At 36.4% G+C, this 15,092-nt stretch overlaps 1 protein-coding gene across 19 annotated transcripts in view; it reads left to right on the top strand.

Annotated features, from left to right (window-relative positions):
• Window positions 1-4,378, top strand: part of CLASP2 (cytoplasmic linker associated protein 2) — a 178,236-nt gene extending 173,858 nt beyond the window's left edge. For 13 of the 19 annotated variants that reach the window (XM_059939097.1, XM_059939104.1, XM_059939101.1 and 10 more), the window contains one exon: window positions 2,062-4,378. In XM_059939097.1, coding sequence (XP_059795080.1) covers window positions 2,062-2,148 — 87 coding nt within the window. In that variant the 3' untranslated portion in view covers window positions 2,149-4,378. The remainder of the gene's footprint in view (window positions 1-2,061) is intronic. The other 6 variants (XM_059939105.1, XM_059939102.1, XM_059939112.1 and 3 more) reach the window with 1 other exon arrangement.
• Window positions 4,379-15,092: the final 10,714 nt, after the last annotated feature.

Here is a 15,092-nt window from a genome sequence, read left to right as displayed (position 1 = left end):
TGCGCTCTAGAGCCCGCGTGCCACAACTACTGAAGCCTGTGCGCCTAGAGCCCATGCTCCGCAACAAGAGAAGCCACTGCAATGAGAAGCCCACGCACCGCAACAAAGAGTAGCCCCCGCTCACTGCAACTAGAGAAAGCCTGCGCGCAGCAAGAAGGACCCAGCGCAGCCAAAAATAAATAAATTAATTAATTTAAATAAAAAGAGTAAATTTGTTATTCGGATTTTAATTAGGCTTTGCGAATCCAACTTATTCCTCTTACCATTTGCAGTTTAGCTGTTTGTACTGTCATATCTGTTACTCAGGTGAGGTCAGTGGTTTGGTAGGGTGGTTGGTAGACTGCTGTGAAAAAAATGCCTACAGCTTCTGGTTATTTATTGATCACCAACTGACTCTCCTCACTCCCACACCCAAATCCTTACCCCCAAGGGCTGTTTAATTAAGAATAAATAGTAGTTATATATCCATGGATTTATATGTCCCCAAATATGGAACAATTGAACATTTAAAAAATCTTCCTTTACGAACTATGATAATCAAGTATTTGTTCTCCTCTTTCTGTTCTTATTATGATCACAATAAATGTTTAACTTTGATTTGTTATGTTAAAATAAATTTTCCAATTAGTCCTTAAGATGCAAAAAAAACACAAAATCAGTCTTGCTTTCTTCATTTCTTTGATACTATCAAAACCTTGAAATTTGTTCTAAGGGGTGAGGATAAACTATGATTGTTGAATTATGGTTTATGAACCAGTTAACTGGCAAGACACTCACCTTCATATAAAAAGTTTCCCCAAATCCTAACAGTTGTCATTACCATAATCAAATTTATTTTTTAAGTAGCAAAGGGAAGAAAAAATACATAGGAGGAAAAAGAGCTCAGGTATATACCTTACATTAAATACCTATACAAGTTATAGATAGATTAAAGCAGTGGTTCTAGGGACTTCCTGGAGGTCCAGTGGTTAACACTCTGCGCTTCCACTGCAGGGGGCACAGGTTTGATCCCTGGTCAGGGAACTCAGATCCCACATGCTGTGTGGCGTGGCCGAAAGAAAGAAAGAAAGAGAAAGCAGTGGTTCTTAACCTTTTCTGTGTTAACAGACCACTTTGAGCTTTAGGTATAATCTCATCCCAAGAAAAATAAATGCATACAGATAAATTTTACACATAGTTTCGTTGTGGGGGGGGGGCGTTCAGTGAGCCTCTGAATCTCGTGGACACCAGGTTTAAAAACCCTTCGGTCAAAGACAATGTTAAAAAAGCAAACTTTGAACAAAGTGGTTTTCAGAGAAAAATGTATCCTGAGTTTTGTCATAAGTTTAAGTTAGGTCCTGATAATCCAGAGTTGTCTGTAGAAGAATTAAAATTCAGCACTTTACCAGAATACTAGGCAGCCAGTAGTAATGTTGCATGTGAAGACGGTGGGAAAAATATCTGAGAATGACATTAGGTGAAAAAAAAGTAGAAAACAGAATTGGATGTGCTTTGATTCCAAACTATAAAAATATGATCTCGTACAATAAAGACTGCAAAATGACAGAGAAATCAAAAACATTCTTGTTAGGAGAGCAGTTAGGAGAGAGTAGTTGTCTGAGATCTTGGGTGCTGGAGCCCAAGTGCCTAATTGCCTCTCCTGGCCCACTTCTCTCTACCCCTGTGACCTTAGGCAGGGATGGCACATCCTGTATCTCGATTTCCTCATCTGTAAAATGTTGTGAAGATAAAAAGAGAGAATTTAAGGCAGTGTATTGTATAGCATATACTGCTCAAATGTTTATCATTATTGTCTTAATGGTGACTTCTTTTTCTAAATTTTGTATGTTATCACTATAACATTTTTTGAAAAGGCATGCTAGAATACTCAGTCCTGAACAAACTGAGACTTAAAAATTTTTTTTTTGAAATTCTTAATTAGCAACAGTAACTGGGGCATTATAATAACCCCTCAGTCTAAAATATCTTTTGAAGCTCACATATGTATAATTTTTTTTAATGAGCATCTTACAATCATTTAGAGCAGCTTTCTCAAATGACGTGTTTGGCTTGAATCTGCAGATGAAGCTACTGAATCTTTACATCAAACGCGCACAAACAGGTTCTGGAGGAGCTGATCCCACTACTGATGTTTCTGGACAAAGTTAGTGAAGCTGATGGAAGTGAACCAGGTCTCTCAAAGGAAGGACAGACAGACCACCCTCATCAATGAAAGGAAATTTTCAAATACATCTTTTGGAAGTTACCATTGTTTCCCAGTTTTAGTTTTTTGTTTTGTTTTGTATTTTCTGTAACAGAGGGCTATCCTCAGTCTGCATGTAACTTTTATGATAGTTATTCCAAATTCAAGAAGAAGCAGTATTAACATCAGTTGGTCAATACAAAGTAATTTTTAATCTAATTCATCATTTCACATGTTTTACTTCTTTGTCCTCCCATTAACCTTTGCCAGTGTTATGATTGTATCCATTTTTTTAAATGCTGGTTAAACAGGAATGCTTAAAGCTTTAAAAGTTTAACAGTCTAAAACATTTTTTGGCCTTTATTCAAATGCAGAATAATATTTTTATTGCTACTTTGAGTTTTGTTCCGTATCATGTCCTATGCTAGAAATATTGAAATGATGTGAAATAAAGCAGGACTAATCTGAACTACAGCTGGACTCTGTTGGTGTGATGGTGATACACGTCATTAATTAGTTGCAACTTCTTTGGGGTGATCTGTAGTTTAAAACTAAGACCTCAAAGACATGTTACAGAATCAGCCAGTTCTGTAAGGCTGATACCCTTTGTTGGTTGTTGATCTTGCCATCTTTATTTAAAACCATGTCCCCTCTATGATCCCTTAAGAAAGCTGTACCAAATCATCAGCCTGTATTTTTCTTGTTACTTATTAAAATAGAAGGTTTCATTGCAGGGTTTTTTGGTTTGTTTATCTTTGTTGTGAATGATGCTTTTTTTATTTATTAATATCAAATTCACTTATGAATAAACTTGATAATGGAAACATAAAAAAAAATCAAGTGCATGTGTGTCCTTGACTGTCTTCTGTTTCTCATTTAATAAACAAACTAATTATTGAGACATGGGAGTCAACCAGCACCTTTTCTTTAAATGGTGGAACCTGGTTTCCTTTTACCATGAAATTGTCTTACTTGAAAACATTGATCCTGATGAGAGAGAAGATGGTGCCAAGGTTATTATCTTTGTATAATGGGCTCAAATTCTCTACCTCTTCAGGGCTAATACTTTTAACTGAGCTGCTGCCTATAGTGTCTTTTGGAAAACTATTAAAAGGGTGATTTTCTGTTACTTTTTAACAAATTTTTTTAATCACCTTTTGCTACACCTCTTATTTTCATGTGCAGCCAACTTTCAAAAATTACCAGTTTTGGTGGAAGGCAAATTAGGTAATTTGGAACCAGGATACTAATGATTTCTCATCTTGACTTTTTTTAAAATCCTAACATAAAGTGAATTTGACTGGAAAGGCAAATACCTATTAGGGAGGCAATTTGCTTTTGTTACAGAGTTATCTGTACTTTCTCTGTTTAATTGGAAAAATGTAGAAATGTATGTAAAGAATTTAAGGCAAGAGTTCTGAATGGATGATTTGTGATAGGCTTTTACCTTCCTTCGTTTTTGTTCTAGCAGCAGGAAAATAGTTTCTCTATATCCCCCCCTTTATCTGTAACAATTTTGTTTTCTACTGTTAATTACATTGTGTATTTATAGTTCTATGCTTACTGTTGTGCATATACTGGCAATAAAACTGTACATAACATTACTTGAACAAATTAACAATGTATATCAGTTGTTTTTCTGTCTCACTGTGTGACAAGCCACTTATCTCATAACTAGGTTTTTAAAAATGTTTAGAAAGTCCTGTTTCAGTGGTATTCTCATGAATTTGTAAGTGCATCCAAGGAGAAAAGATGTGTCAGGGGTAGCAGTCACAGTCCAATGTATATAGCTCTATATGCATGTATATATTATAGCTTATCCTTAAAAAGAAAAGGTATTTTAAACATTGAACTCGTCTCAGTAATGCTTTATGTTCCATGACCTTTGGTATGTTTTATAATCATTTTGGATCTAAATATTGATCTAATTTTGACCTCTTCTTTAAGGTCCTGCTCTAACTACTGTTGACAACTAAATAGAGTGGCTTAAGCTGAATAATAACTCTACTTGAAAACTTAGATCAAACACCTGGCATCTAAAGGCAGGCACTCAAGAAATGAATGAACTGAGTAACAGAAGAGTATGGTTTAATGTGACGAAGTGAAAGCTAAGTCATGTTTAAAATTCTGTTATTTCAGTTGATAAGACTATAAGAAAGTTATTGTTGACTATTCAGATTGCTATATATAATACCTTTAATTTGTTCATTCCAGAAACATATTAAGATGTCGGCTATTAAAGAATGGTGATAAAAAGCTACTGGTTAAATTTTTTTCTTTCTGCTTTTCTCCCCTAAGCTAATCATCAGTGTCATTCATTTACCCACGCTGCTGAGAACCAATTAAAAAAGCATATAATTCCAGGTTTTAAAACATGTTTGTTTCTTGTGGGTTTTCAAAATCTGTAATAGACTTCTGACATTTTCAAGTAAGATATGGTTTGAACCTGAGGTTTCATATTTGGAGTAAATTTGCTATATTCCTTCATATTTTATTATAAACTTCAGGTCAAAATGACTTTTCACCAAGTTATGTCTTACAGTATAAAACTAAAATCTTCAGGCCAGATCTATTTGTAAATTCAAGTGTTTCTTATTATTGTTAATTTAGAAAAACATTTACAGTAAATAGAAATGAGGATTAGTAATGTTGTTCCATAATACATGAGGGTTTTTTTAATTTAACCTTTGATATCTTTGCTTCCTGTATTGTTTTAGTTCATTTTATTGCAGTTAATCAGTATAGTTTTATAGCCATGCAAATGAAAGGTCTAGAATTAAGCTTTAAAAAAAACTGTCAGTTAAAAAGTTATCCATCTCTATTGTGGAATATTTGGAAAATAATGAAAAACTGAGGGAAAAAAAATTACCTCTCATAGCACCACTTGAGATGACCTGTGTTGTTATTTTGTGGAGTGCTAAGATAATCAATTTGATTTAATGCTGAAAACTGTAAGGGAACATTAAGTTTCGTTAACCAGAGAATGACAAGATTAGAATTAGCTAAGATTTTGAATGCTTCTGTTCTGTGCATGTATTTAACAATACATTTTGAATATATTCCTTCTTTGTTTTTCTATAGGATGACTTCTAACAGCAGCAAAATATTCATTGGTATGTGTGCAGCATAATCCTGTGTTGTTGATCTTCACTGGATATTTTTATAACAAATAGCTACATCTTTGGCACATCTCCAATTATTTCCTACTTGGCAACTTTATAGATGCCTTTAGTATGAAATTACTAAATATAGAAAAACAATCCTTATTTAAAGATATACTAATTACTTAAATAGCTGGGTTTAAATTACTCTTATAATAGTAATCTAAAATAGAACAGGAAAATACAAGAAATCTTTATATGTATTGGAATTTCAGTATTTCAAACTTACCTACATTCATCCATGCAGAAGATATGTGAGTAGTTGCCTTCAGGGAGACAGAGTAGAGCAAATAACCATGATACAGTGTGGTTAGTGCTATAGTAGAGAATAACACAGGGTGCTGATGGGAGCTAGGGAATGGGGGTGGGGGGTACACATAAGGAGTAATCACAGAAGGCTTCCTAGGGGAAGAGGTGATGTTTAAATTTAGTCTAGAAACTGAATGGGTATGAGGCTCATTGGGGTGACAGGGTAGGGAGAGCAGAGGGAAGCCAAAGAGCAAGGCAGTGCTCTATGAAGTAAGAAGCATTACAGCATGTCCCTGGAACTTTTTAAACCATGATTTGTTTTGGAAAATGTTGAAAGAAATCTCATATACTCTCTTAAAAGTCCCCATAAAATATGTTTCAAAAAGAAAAAAAAAAATCTGTGCATTCTCACAATCAAGAAAGCTTGGCTATAGCTTTTCTTTCAGGAGTTTTAGTTCAAAAGTTTTCCTTTTCTTACAAAGTTATAATACTGAATTTGCTTTCCAGACTGAATGTATCATTTGTGTCTCCCCAGCTGGCCATCATTACACAGGTTGGTTTAGCTGGAACATGGGATGCCAGTGGAGAATGACCCCAGATTGAGTACTAGATACTCTGAGATATAATCTAACTGAACTAAGGAGTTCACTGAAGACTTAAACTGAAGAACAGCATGGTTAGAATTAACATCACAAACACCTCAATTTTACATACTCTGAAAACTTCAGAAGTGAGTTAGTTTTTAGGTTACAATTTTTTTACAGATTGGTCTCTATGAATCTGGTTCTGATTACCCTTATTTACCTACTAAATATTTGAGCACCTGCTCTGCATCTGACACCTCTAAAATCTGTCTGCTGTAAATATGTAGCTGTGGATCGGGTAATAGGAGAGATGCCTTAATGTGCTTTCAGAAATGTGATCGGTACAGGAGGGACCAGCCTGTAACTCAGGGTAGGAGGTGCTGCTTCTTGCAAACCATCCTGACCAGATAGCCCTGCAGGCAGCCCTGGTCACCCAGTATTTTTTCCAGTAAGAAAGTGTGAATCTGTTATTTTTATTGGAAATGAGTGCAAAAAGGGATTGCTTGCTGGTTATAGTTTAAAGACAATTTTACATCATTAATTTTTATCTAAGTTCAGGTCAGAGTAGAGACTTAGAGTTGAATTATTTCAACAAAGCAAGAAATGTGCCTTTTCTTCTCCATCCTCCTAAAGCCATGGTTTTCGACTAGGGATGATTTTGCCCACTGGAAGACATTTGGCAATGTCTGGAGGTATTTTGGGTTGTCACAACTCAGTGGGGGAGTGCTACTGACATCTAGTGGGTACAGGCCAAAGGCGCTGCTGAGCATCTTACATACACAGGACTGCCTTACCCCCCATCCCACCAGATGCAAAAAACAAGTATCCAGCCCCAAATGTCAGTAATGCCCAGGTTGAGAAAACTTGCACCAAAGCAAAGGAGTTTCCATGGATAGTTCCATGGGTAATACAGCCCAGTTTAAAAACACTGAATCAGTTTTTTACACTAATGTTGAATACAAAGGTGAACAATCCAGAACTCATTTCCAGCTGAATTTTAGGATAAATTTTCTCATTTTTTAATACATATGGGCTCACATGCCAAACATTCAACACAAATCATTGATCCTCAACTCAACCCAAACTATTTTCTACTTTTTCTCCTACAACTTACTCCAGTCTAAAGTCTCAGTCCAATGCTAGGGTAGTCCTTCAGATTTTCCTCTAAGAGAAATGGTGATTTTTATTTCAAAGAACTGATTTCTAGCTCTTGAGGTCAGAGAATTTCCATACAGTGAGGCTTCCTCCAGGTCTGCAGCAATGTAGATGACCGAGGAGACCCAGAAGAATGGCCTTGAGGTTTGTTGGCCAGTATTAAGTCGATATTCAAATATTGTGTAATTCCACCTGCATGAGATACCTAGAGACAGAAAGTAGAATGGTGTTTGTCAGGGGCTGCAGGGTGGAGGGAATAGGGCGTTATTGTTTAATGGGCACAGAGTTACTGTTTGCAATGATGAAAAGAGTTCTGGAGAAGGATGGTGGTGACAGTTGCAAAACAATGTGAATATATTTAATACCACTGAACTAAACATTTTAAAATGATTAAGATCATAAATTTCTTATGTGTATTTTACCACAATTAAAAATAATTTAAAAAATAATGGTCATGGGCTTCTCTGGTGGTGCAGTGGTTAAGAATCCGCCTGCCAGTGCAGGGGTCACGGGTTCGAGCCCTGGTCTGGGAAGATCCCACATGCCGCGGAGCAACTAAGCCCATGCACCACAACTACTGAGCCTGCGCTCTAGAGCCCGCGAGCCACAACTACTGAAGCCCGCGCGCCTAGAGCCCGTGCTGCACAACAAGAGAAGCCACCATGATGAGAAGCCCGTGCACCACAACGAAGAGTAGCCCCCACTTGCCGCAACTAGAGGAAAGCCTGTGTGCAGCAACGAAGACCCAACGCAGCCAAAAATAAATAAATAAATAAATAAAATTTCTTTTTTAAAAAGTGCCTCAAAGATTTTTTTAAATAAATAAATAATGGTCATTAAAATGAGGTCAAAATACAAAAGTAATTAAGAACTCTGTTCACCACCTGATTACTGTGAACAACTCTATGTAAAGATGTTTGGGTAAATAATATATCGAATGATACCTATGGTGTATAATATATATATATATATATACTGAGTATTTAAAAGAGCAGAGTAGGCAAATTGAAGCAACTCTTTCTTTTTAATTTTTTAATTTTTTGGCTGCGTCGGGTCTTAGTTGCAGCACGCGGTATCTTTCACTGTGGCGCGCGGGCTCCTCTCTAGTTGTGGCATGCGGTTTTCTCTCTCTAGCGATGGCGTGCGAGCTCAGTAATTGTGGCGTGCAGGCTTAGTTGCTCCACAGCATGTGGGATCTTAGAACTCCGACCAGGGATTGAACCCACGTCCCCTGCATTGGAAGGCGGATTCTTAACCACTGGACCACCGGGGAAGTCCCAAAGCAACTCTTGTAAAAGTTGCTGTGTTGAGATGTGTTGCCCACAAAGATTGCAAAATTTCAATCATGGCTTCCTCTCTTGCACTCTGCTCATTTTGTTCATTCACTGATTTCAGTGATTCTGACCTCACCACTGATGGGTTTTTCTAAATTTGGCATATGGAATCAGACCCACTTTGTTTAAGTCCTGCCTCCTTTAAGGTTCATACCATAGGTAGATCTGCCACCTTCTGCCTCCTGTCACCACCCTTGCCTTCTGCTGTTGTATCAACTAGTTGGCATCTGTCCTAGATTTCCTCACCTTCCCAAGAGAGGATAGTAGTAGAGAATGGATTATGCAGTGAAGCTGCTCAAGTGCAAAGTCACTATTTCCACCACTTGGACAAGTTAATCTCTCAAAGCTTCAATTCCTCATCTACAGAGCAGCAAAAACAATAGCACTTATCACATAAGAATATTATGGGACTAAATGAAATAATGCCTGTTTCTTGGGCATAGCCTGACACTCCACATGTGAGGGCCTTTAGAGCTGCAGTCTTAGACGGGGTACAGCCATCCAGCTGACTCCCAGGGCTGCTGCTGTCTTCCTTTGTGCTCAGTCATTTCACCATCGTTGGACCTGAGCTGCTCCACCCAGCCATCAAAGACCCAGCATTTCATTTGCTAATTGCGGGGCTTTAAAAAAATTTTTTTTGATTGTGGTAAAAAACCATGTAACATTAAACTTAACCGCTGTAGCCATTTTTTTTTTTTTTTTTTTTTTCACACACACACACTGTATTTTATTTTTACAAGAGATAAATCGACTGACACCAAGCATTGTACATGGATGACCACAACAAAAGCAACAATGATTGCAATTACCAAACATGAAACACACTCATACTATGTCATAATATTGACATTCAGTCCAGTAATCCTCCACTGTAACAGCTCCTTTACTTTGCAGTGAAAATTGATTTGTATATTCTTTGCCTCTGAGTCCTTGTGGAATTTTTTTTTTTTTTTTTTTTTAAATTCAGACAGAAAGTCACAAAAATTATACTCATCCTCATCAGTTCACTCAGTCCCATGTAATTAATTTTTTTTTCATCTTGATCTTTTGTTAGCACTTTTATGAGTTCATCAGTTTTTCATTAGAGTTCTGAAAATGCTTATTCATTCAGTTCAGCAGTACAGTCTGTTACCAGAAACCTGTACTTGTCAGAGTCTTTTCCATGTATTTCTTGAAGATGAAACCCTTTTATAGGAACATATTTGCAAAATCATCAGAGTACACCCAGAACTGTCTGTAAATGACAAAAGACTTAAAAATGACCACGGTTAAAGATTTGATGACAGTTCATAATAATGCAGTTGACAAGAAAATTAGTTATTTCTGAGATATACATTTTAAAGTAATAACTAGGATTATTACTTATAACATTATACCATAACATATAAGATTTTTAGAAATTTCATGTAATGTCTGAAACATTTATATTGACATATTTCCATACATATTTCCATACAAGTACAAATATAAGATTTTTAGAAATTTCATGTAATGTCTGAAACATTTATATTAACATATTTCCATACATATTTCCATACAAATACAAATATAAGATTTTTAGAAATTTCATGTAATGTCTGAAACATTTATATTAACATGTTTCCATACAAATAACCCAATGAAAGTTTAGTATTAGTTGTTTTGTTTGTTTTTTTATACTGCAGGTTCTTATTAGGCATCAATTTTATACACATCAGTGTATACATGTCAGTCCCAATCGCCCAATTCAGCACAGCACCATCCCCACCCCACCGCAGTTTTCCCCCCTTGGTATCCATATGTCCATTCTCTACATCTGTGTCTCAACTTCTGCCCTGCAAACTGGCTCATCTGTACCATTTTTCTAGGTTCCACATACATGCATTAATATACGATATTTGTTTTTCTCTTTCTGACTTACTTCACTCTGTATGACAGTCTCTAGATCCATCCACGTCTCAACAAATGACTCAATTTCGTTCCTTTTTATGGCTGAGTAATATTCCATTGTATATATGTACCACATCTTCTTTATCCATTCGTCTGTTGATGGGCATTTAGGTTGCTTCCATGACCTGGCTATTGTAAATAGTGCTGCAATGAACATTCGGGTGCATGTGTCTTTTTGAATTACGGTTTTCTCTGGGTATATGCCCAGTAGTGGGATTGCTGGGTCATATGGTAATTCTATTTTTAGTTTTTTAAGGAACCTCCATATTGTTCTCCATAGTGGCTGTATCAATTTACATTCCCACCAACAGTGCAAGAGGGTTCCCTTTTCACCACACCCTCTCCAGCATTTGTTGTTTGTAGATTTTCTGATGATGCCCATTCTAACAGGAGTGAGGTGATACCTCATTGTAGTTTTGATTTGCATTTCTCTAATAATTAGTGATGTTGAGCATCTTTTCATGTGCTTCGTGGCCATCTGTATGTCTTCTTTGGAGAAATGTCTATTTAGGTCTTCTGCCCATTTTTGGATTGGGGTGTTTGTTTCTTTGATATTGAGCTGAATGAGCTGTTTATATATTTTGGAGATTAATCCTTTGTCCGTTGATTCATTTGCAAATATTTTCTCCCATTCTGAGGGTTGTCTTTTCGTCTTGTTTATGGTTTCCTTTGCTGTGCAAAAGCTTTGAAGTTTCATTAGGTCCCACTTGTTTATTTTTGTTTTTATTTCCATTACTCTAGGAGGTGGATCAAAAAAGATCTTGCTGTGATTTATGTCAAAGAGTGTTCTTCCTATGTTTTCCTCTAAGAGTTTTATAGTGTCCAGTCTTATATTTAGGTCTCTAATCCATTTTGAGTTTATTTTTGTGTATGGTGTTAGGGAGTATTCTAATTTCATTCTTTTACATGTAGCTGTCCAGTTTTCCCAGCACCACTTATTGAAGAGACTGTCTTTTCTCCATTGTATATCTTTGCCTCCTTTGTCATAGATTAGTTGACCATAGGTGCGTGGGTTAATGTCTGGGCTTTCTATCTTGTTCCATTGATCTATGTTTCTGTTTTTGTGCCAGTACCATATTGTCTTGATTACTGTAGCTTTGTAGTATAGTCTGAAGTCAGGGAGTCTGATTCCTCCAGCTCCATTTTTTTGCCTCAAGACTGCTTTGGCTATTCGGGGTCTTTTGTGTCTCCATACAAATTTTAAGATGATTTGTTCTAGCTCCGTAAAAAATGCCATTGGTAATTTGATAGGGATTGCATTGAATCTGTAGATTGCTTTGGGTAGTATACTCATTTTCACAATGTTGATTCTTCCAATCCAAGAACATGGTATATCTCTCCATCTGTTGGTATCATCTTTAATTTCTTTCATCAGTGTCTTATAGTTTTCTGCATACAGGTCTTTTGTCTCCCTAGGTAGGTTTATTCCTAGGTATTTTATTCTTTTTGTTGCAATGGTAAATGGGAGTGTTTCCATAATTTCTCTTTCAGATTTTTCATCATTAGTGTATAGGAATGCAAGAGATTTCTGTGCATTAATTTTGTATCCTGCAACTTTACCATATTCATTAATTAGCTCTAGCAGTTCTCTGGTGGCAGTTTTAGGATTCTCTATGTATAGTATCATGTCATCCGCAAACAGTGGCAGTTTTACTTCTTCTTTTCCAATTTGTATTCCTTTTATTTCTTTTTCTTCTCTGATTGCCGTGGCTAGGACTTCCAAAACTATGTTGAATAATAGTGGTGAGAGTGGACATCCTTGTCTCGTTCCTGATCTTAGAGGAAATGCTTTCAGTTTTTCACCATTGAGAATGATGTTTGCTGTGGGTTTGTCATATATGGCCTTTATTATGTTGAGGTAGGTTCCCTCTATGCCCACTTTCTGGAGAGTTTTTATCAGAAATGGGTGTTGAATTTTGTCAAAAGCTTTTTCTGCATCTATTGAGATGATCATATGGTTTTTATTCTTCAATTTGTTAATATGGTGTATCACATTGATTGATTTGCGTATATTGAAGAATCCTTGCATCCCTGGGATAAATCCCACTTGATCGTGGTGTATGATCCTTTTAATGTGTTGTTGGATTCTGTTTGCTAGTATTTTGTTGAGGATTTTTGCATCTATATTCATCAGTGATATTGGTCTGTAATTTTCTTTTTTTGTAGTGTCTTTGTCTGGTTTTGGTATCAGGGTGATGGTGGCCTCATAGAATGAGTTTGGGAGTGTTCCTTCCTCTGCAATTTTTTGGAAGAGTTTGAGAAGGATGGGTGTTAGCTCTTCTCTAAATGTTTGATAGAATTCACCTGTGAAGCCATCTGGTCCTGGACTTTTGTTTGTTGGAAGATTTTTAATCACAGTTTCAATTTCATTACTTGTGATTGGTCTGTTCATATTTTCTATTTCTTCCTGGTTCAGTCTTGGAAGGTTATACCTTTCTAAGAATTTGTCCATTTCTTCCAGGTTGTCCATTTTATTGGCATAAAGTTGCTTGTAGTAGTCTCTTAGGATGCTTTGTATTTCTGCAGTGTCTGTTGTAACTTCTCCTTTTTCATTTCTGATTTTATTGATTTGAGTCCTCTCCCTCTTTTTCTTGATGAGTCTGGCTAATGGCTTATCAATTTTGTTTATCTTCTCAAAGAACCAACTTTTAGTTTTATTGATCTTTGCTATTGTTTTCTTTGTTTCTATTTCATTTATTTCTGCTCTGATCTTTATGATTTCTTTCCTTCTGCTAACTTTGGGTTTTGTTTGTTCTTCTTTCTCTAGTTTCTTTAGGTGTAAGGTTAGATTGTTTACTTGAGCTTTTTCTTGTTTCTTTAGGTAGGCTTGTATAGCTATAAACTTCCCTCTTAGAACTGCTTTTGCTGCATCCCATAGGTTTTGGGTCGTCGTGTTTTCATTGTCATTTGTCTCTAGGTATTTTTTGATTTCCTCTTTGATTTCTTCAGTGATCTCTTGGTTATTTAGTAACGTATTGTTTAGCCTCCATGTGTTTGTCCTTTTTACGTTTTTTTCCCTGTAATTCATTTCTAATCTCATAGCGTTGTGGTCAGAAAAGATGCTTGATATGATTTCAATTTTCTTAAATTTACTGAGGCTTGATTTGTGACCCAAGATGTGATCTATCTTGGAGAATGTTCCGTGCGCACTTGAGAAGAACGTGTAATCTGCTGTTTTTGGATGGAATGTCCGATATATATCAATTAAATCTATCTGGTCTATTGTGTCATTTAAAGCTTCTGTTTCCTTATTTATTTTCATTTTGGATGATCTGTCCATTGGTGTAAGTGAGGTGTTAAAGTCCCCCACTATTATTGTGTTACTGTCGATTTCCTCTTTTATAGCTGTTAGCAGTTGCCTTATGTATTGAGGTGCTCCTATGTTGGGTGCATATATATTTATAATTGTTATATCTTCTTCTTGGATTGATCCCTGGATCATTATGTAGTGTCCTTCCTTGTCTCTTGTAACATTCTTTATTTTAAAGTCTATTTTATCTGATATGAGTATAGCTACTCCAGCTTTCTTTTGATTTCCATTTGCATGGAATATCTTTTTCCATCCCCTCACTTTCAGTCTGTATGTGTCCCTAGGTCTAAAGTGGGTCTCTTGTAGACAGCATATAGATGGGTCTTGTTTTTGTATCCATTCAGCCAGTCTATGTCTTTTGGTTGGGGCATTTAATCCATTCACGTTTAAGGTAATAATCGATATGTATGTTCCTATGACCATTTTCTTAATTGTTTTGGGTTTGTTTTTGTAGGTCCTTTTCTTCTCTTGTGTTTCCCACTTAGAGAAGTTCCTTTAGCATTTGTTGTAGAGCTGGTTTGGTGGTGCTGAATTCTCTTAGCTTTTGCTTGTCTGTAAAGCTTTTGATTTCTCCATCAAATCTAAATGAGATCCTTGCCGGGTAGAGTAATCTTGGTTGTAGGTTCTTCCCTTTCATCACTTTAAGTATATCATGCCACTCCCTTCTGGCTTGCAGAGTTTCTGCTGAGAAATCAGCTGTTAACCTTATGGGAGTTCCCTTGTATGTTATTTGTCGTTTTTCCCTTGCTGCTTTCAATAATTTTTCTTTGTCTTTAATTTTTGCCACTTTGATTACTATGTGTCTCGGCGTGTTTCTCCTTGGGTTTATCCTGTATGGGACTCTCTGCGCTTCCTGGACTTGGGTGGCTATTTCCTTTCCCATGTTAGGGAAGTTTTCGACTATAATCTCTTCAAATATTTTCTCTGGTCCTTTCTCTCTCTCTTCTCCTTCTGGGACCCCTATAATGCGAATGTTGTTGCGTTTAATGTTGTCCCAGAGGTCTCTTAGGCTGTCTTCATTTCTTTTCATTCTTTTTTCTTTAGTCTGTTCCGCAGCAGTGAATTCCATCATTCTGTCTTCCAGGTCACTTATCCGTTCTTCTGCCTCAGTTATTCTGCTATTGATTCCTTCTAGTGTAGTTTTCATTTCAGTTATTGTATTGGTCATCTCTGTTTGTTTGTTCTTTA

This window comes from Balaenoptera ricei, chromosome 11 (genome assembly GCF_028023285.1).
Source record: "Balaenoptera ricei isolate mBalRic1 chromosome 11, mBalRic1.hap2, whole genome shotgun sequence".
NCBI classification, from domain to species: domain Eukaryota; kingdom Metazoa; phylum Chordata; class Mammalia; order Artiodactyla; family Balaenopteridae; genus Balaenoptera; species Balaenoptera ricei.
This window is presented reverse-complemented; position numbering and strand designations above follow the sequence as displayed.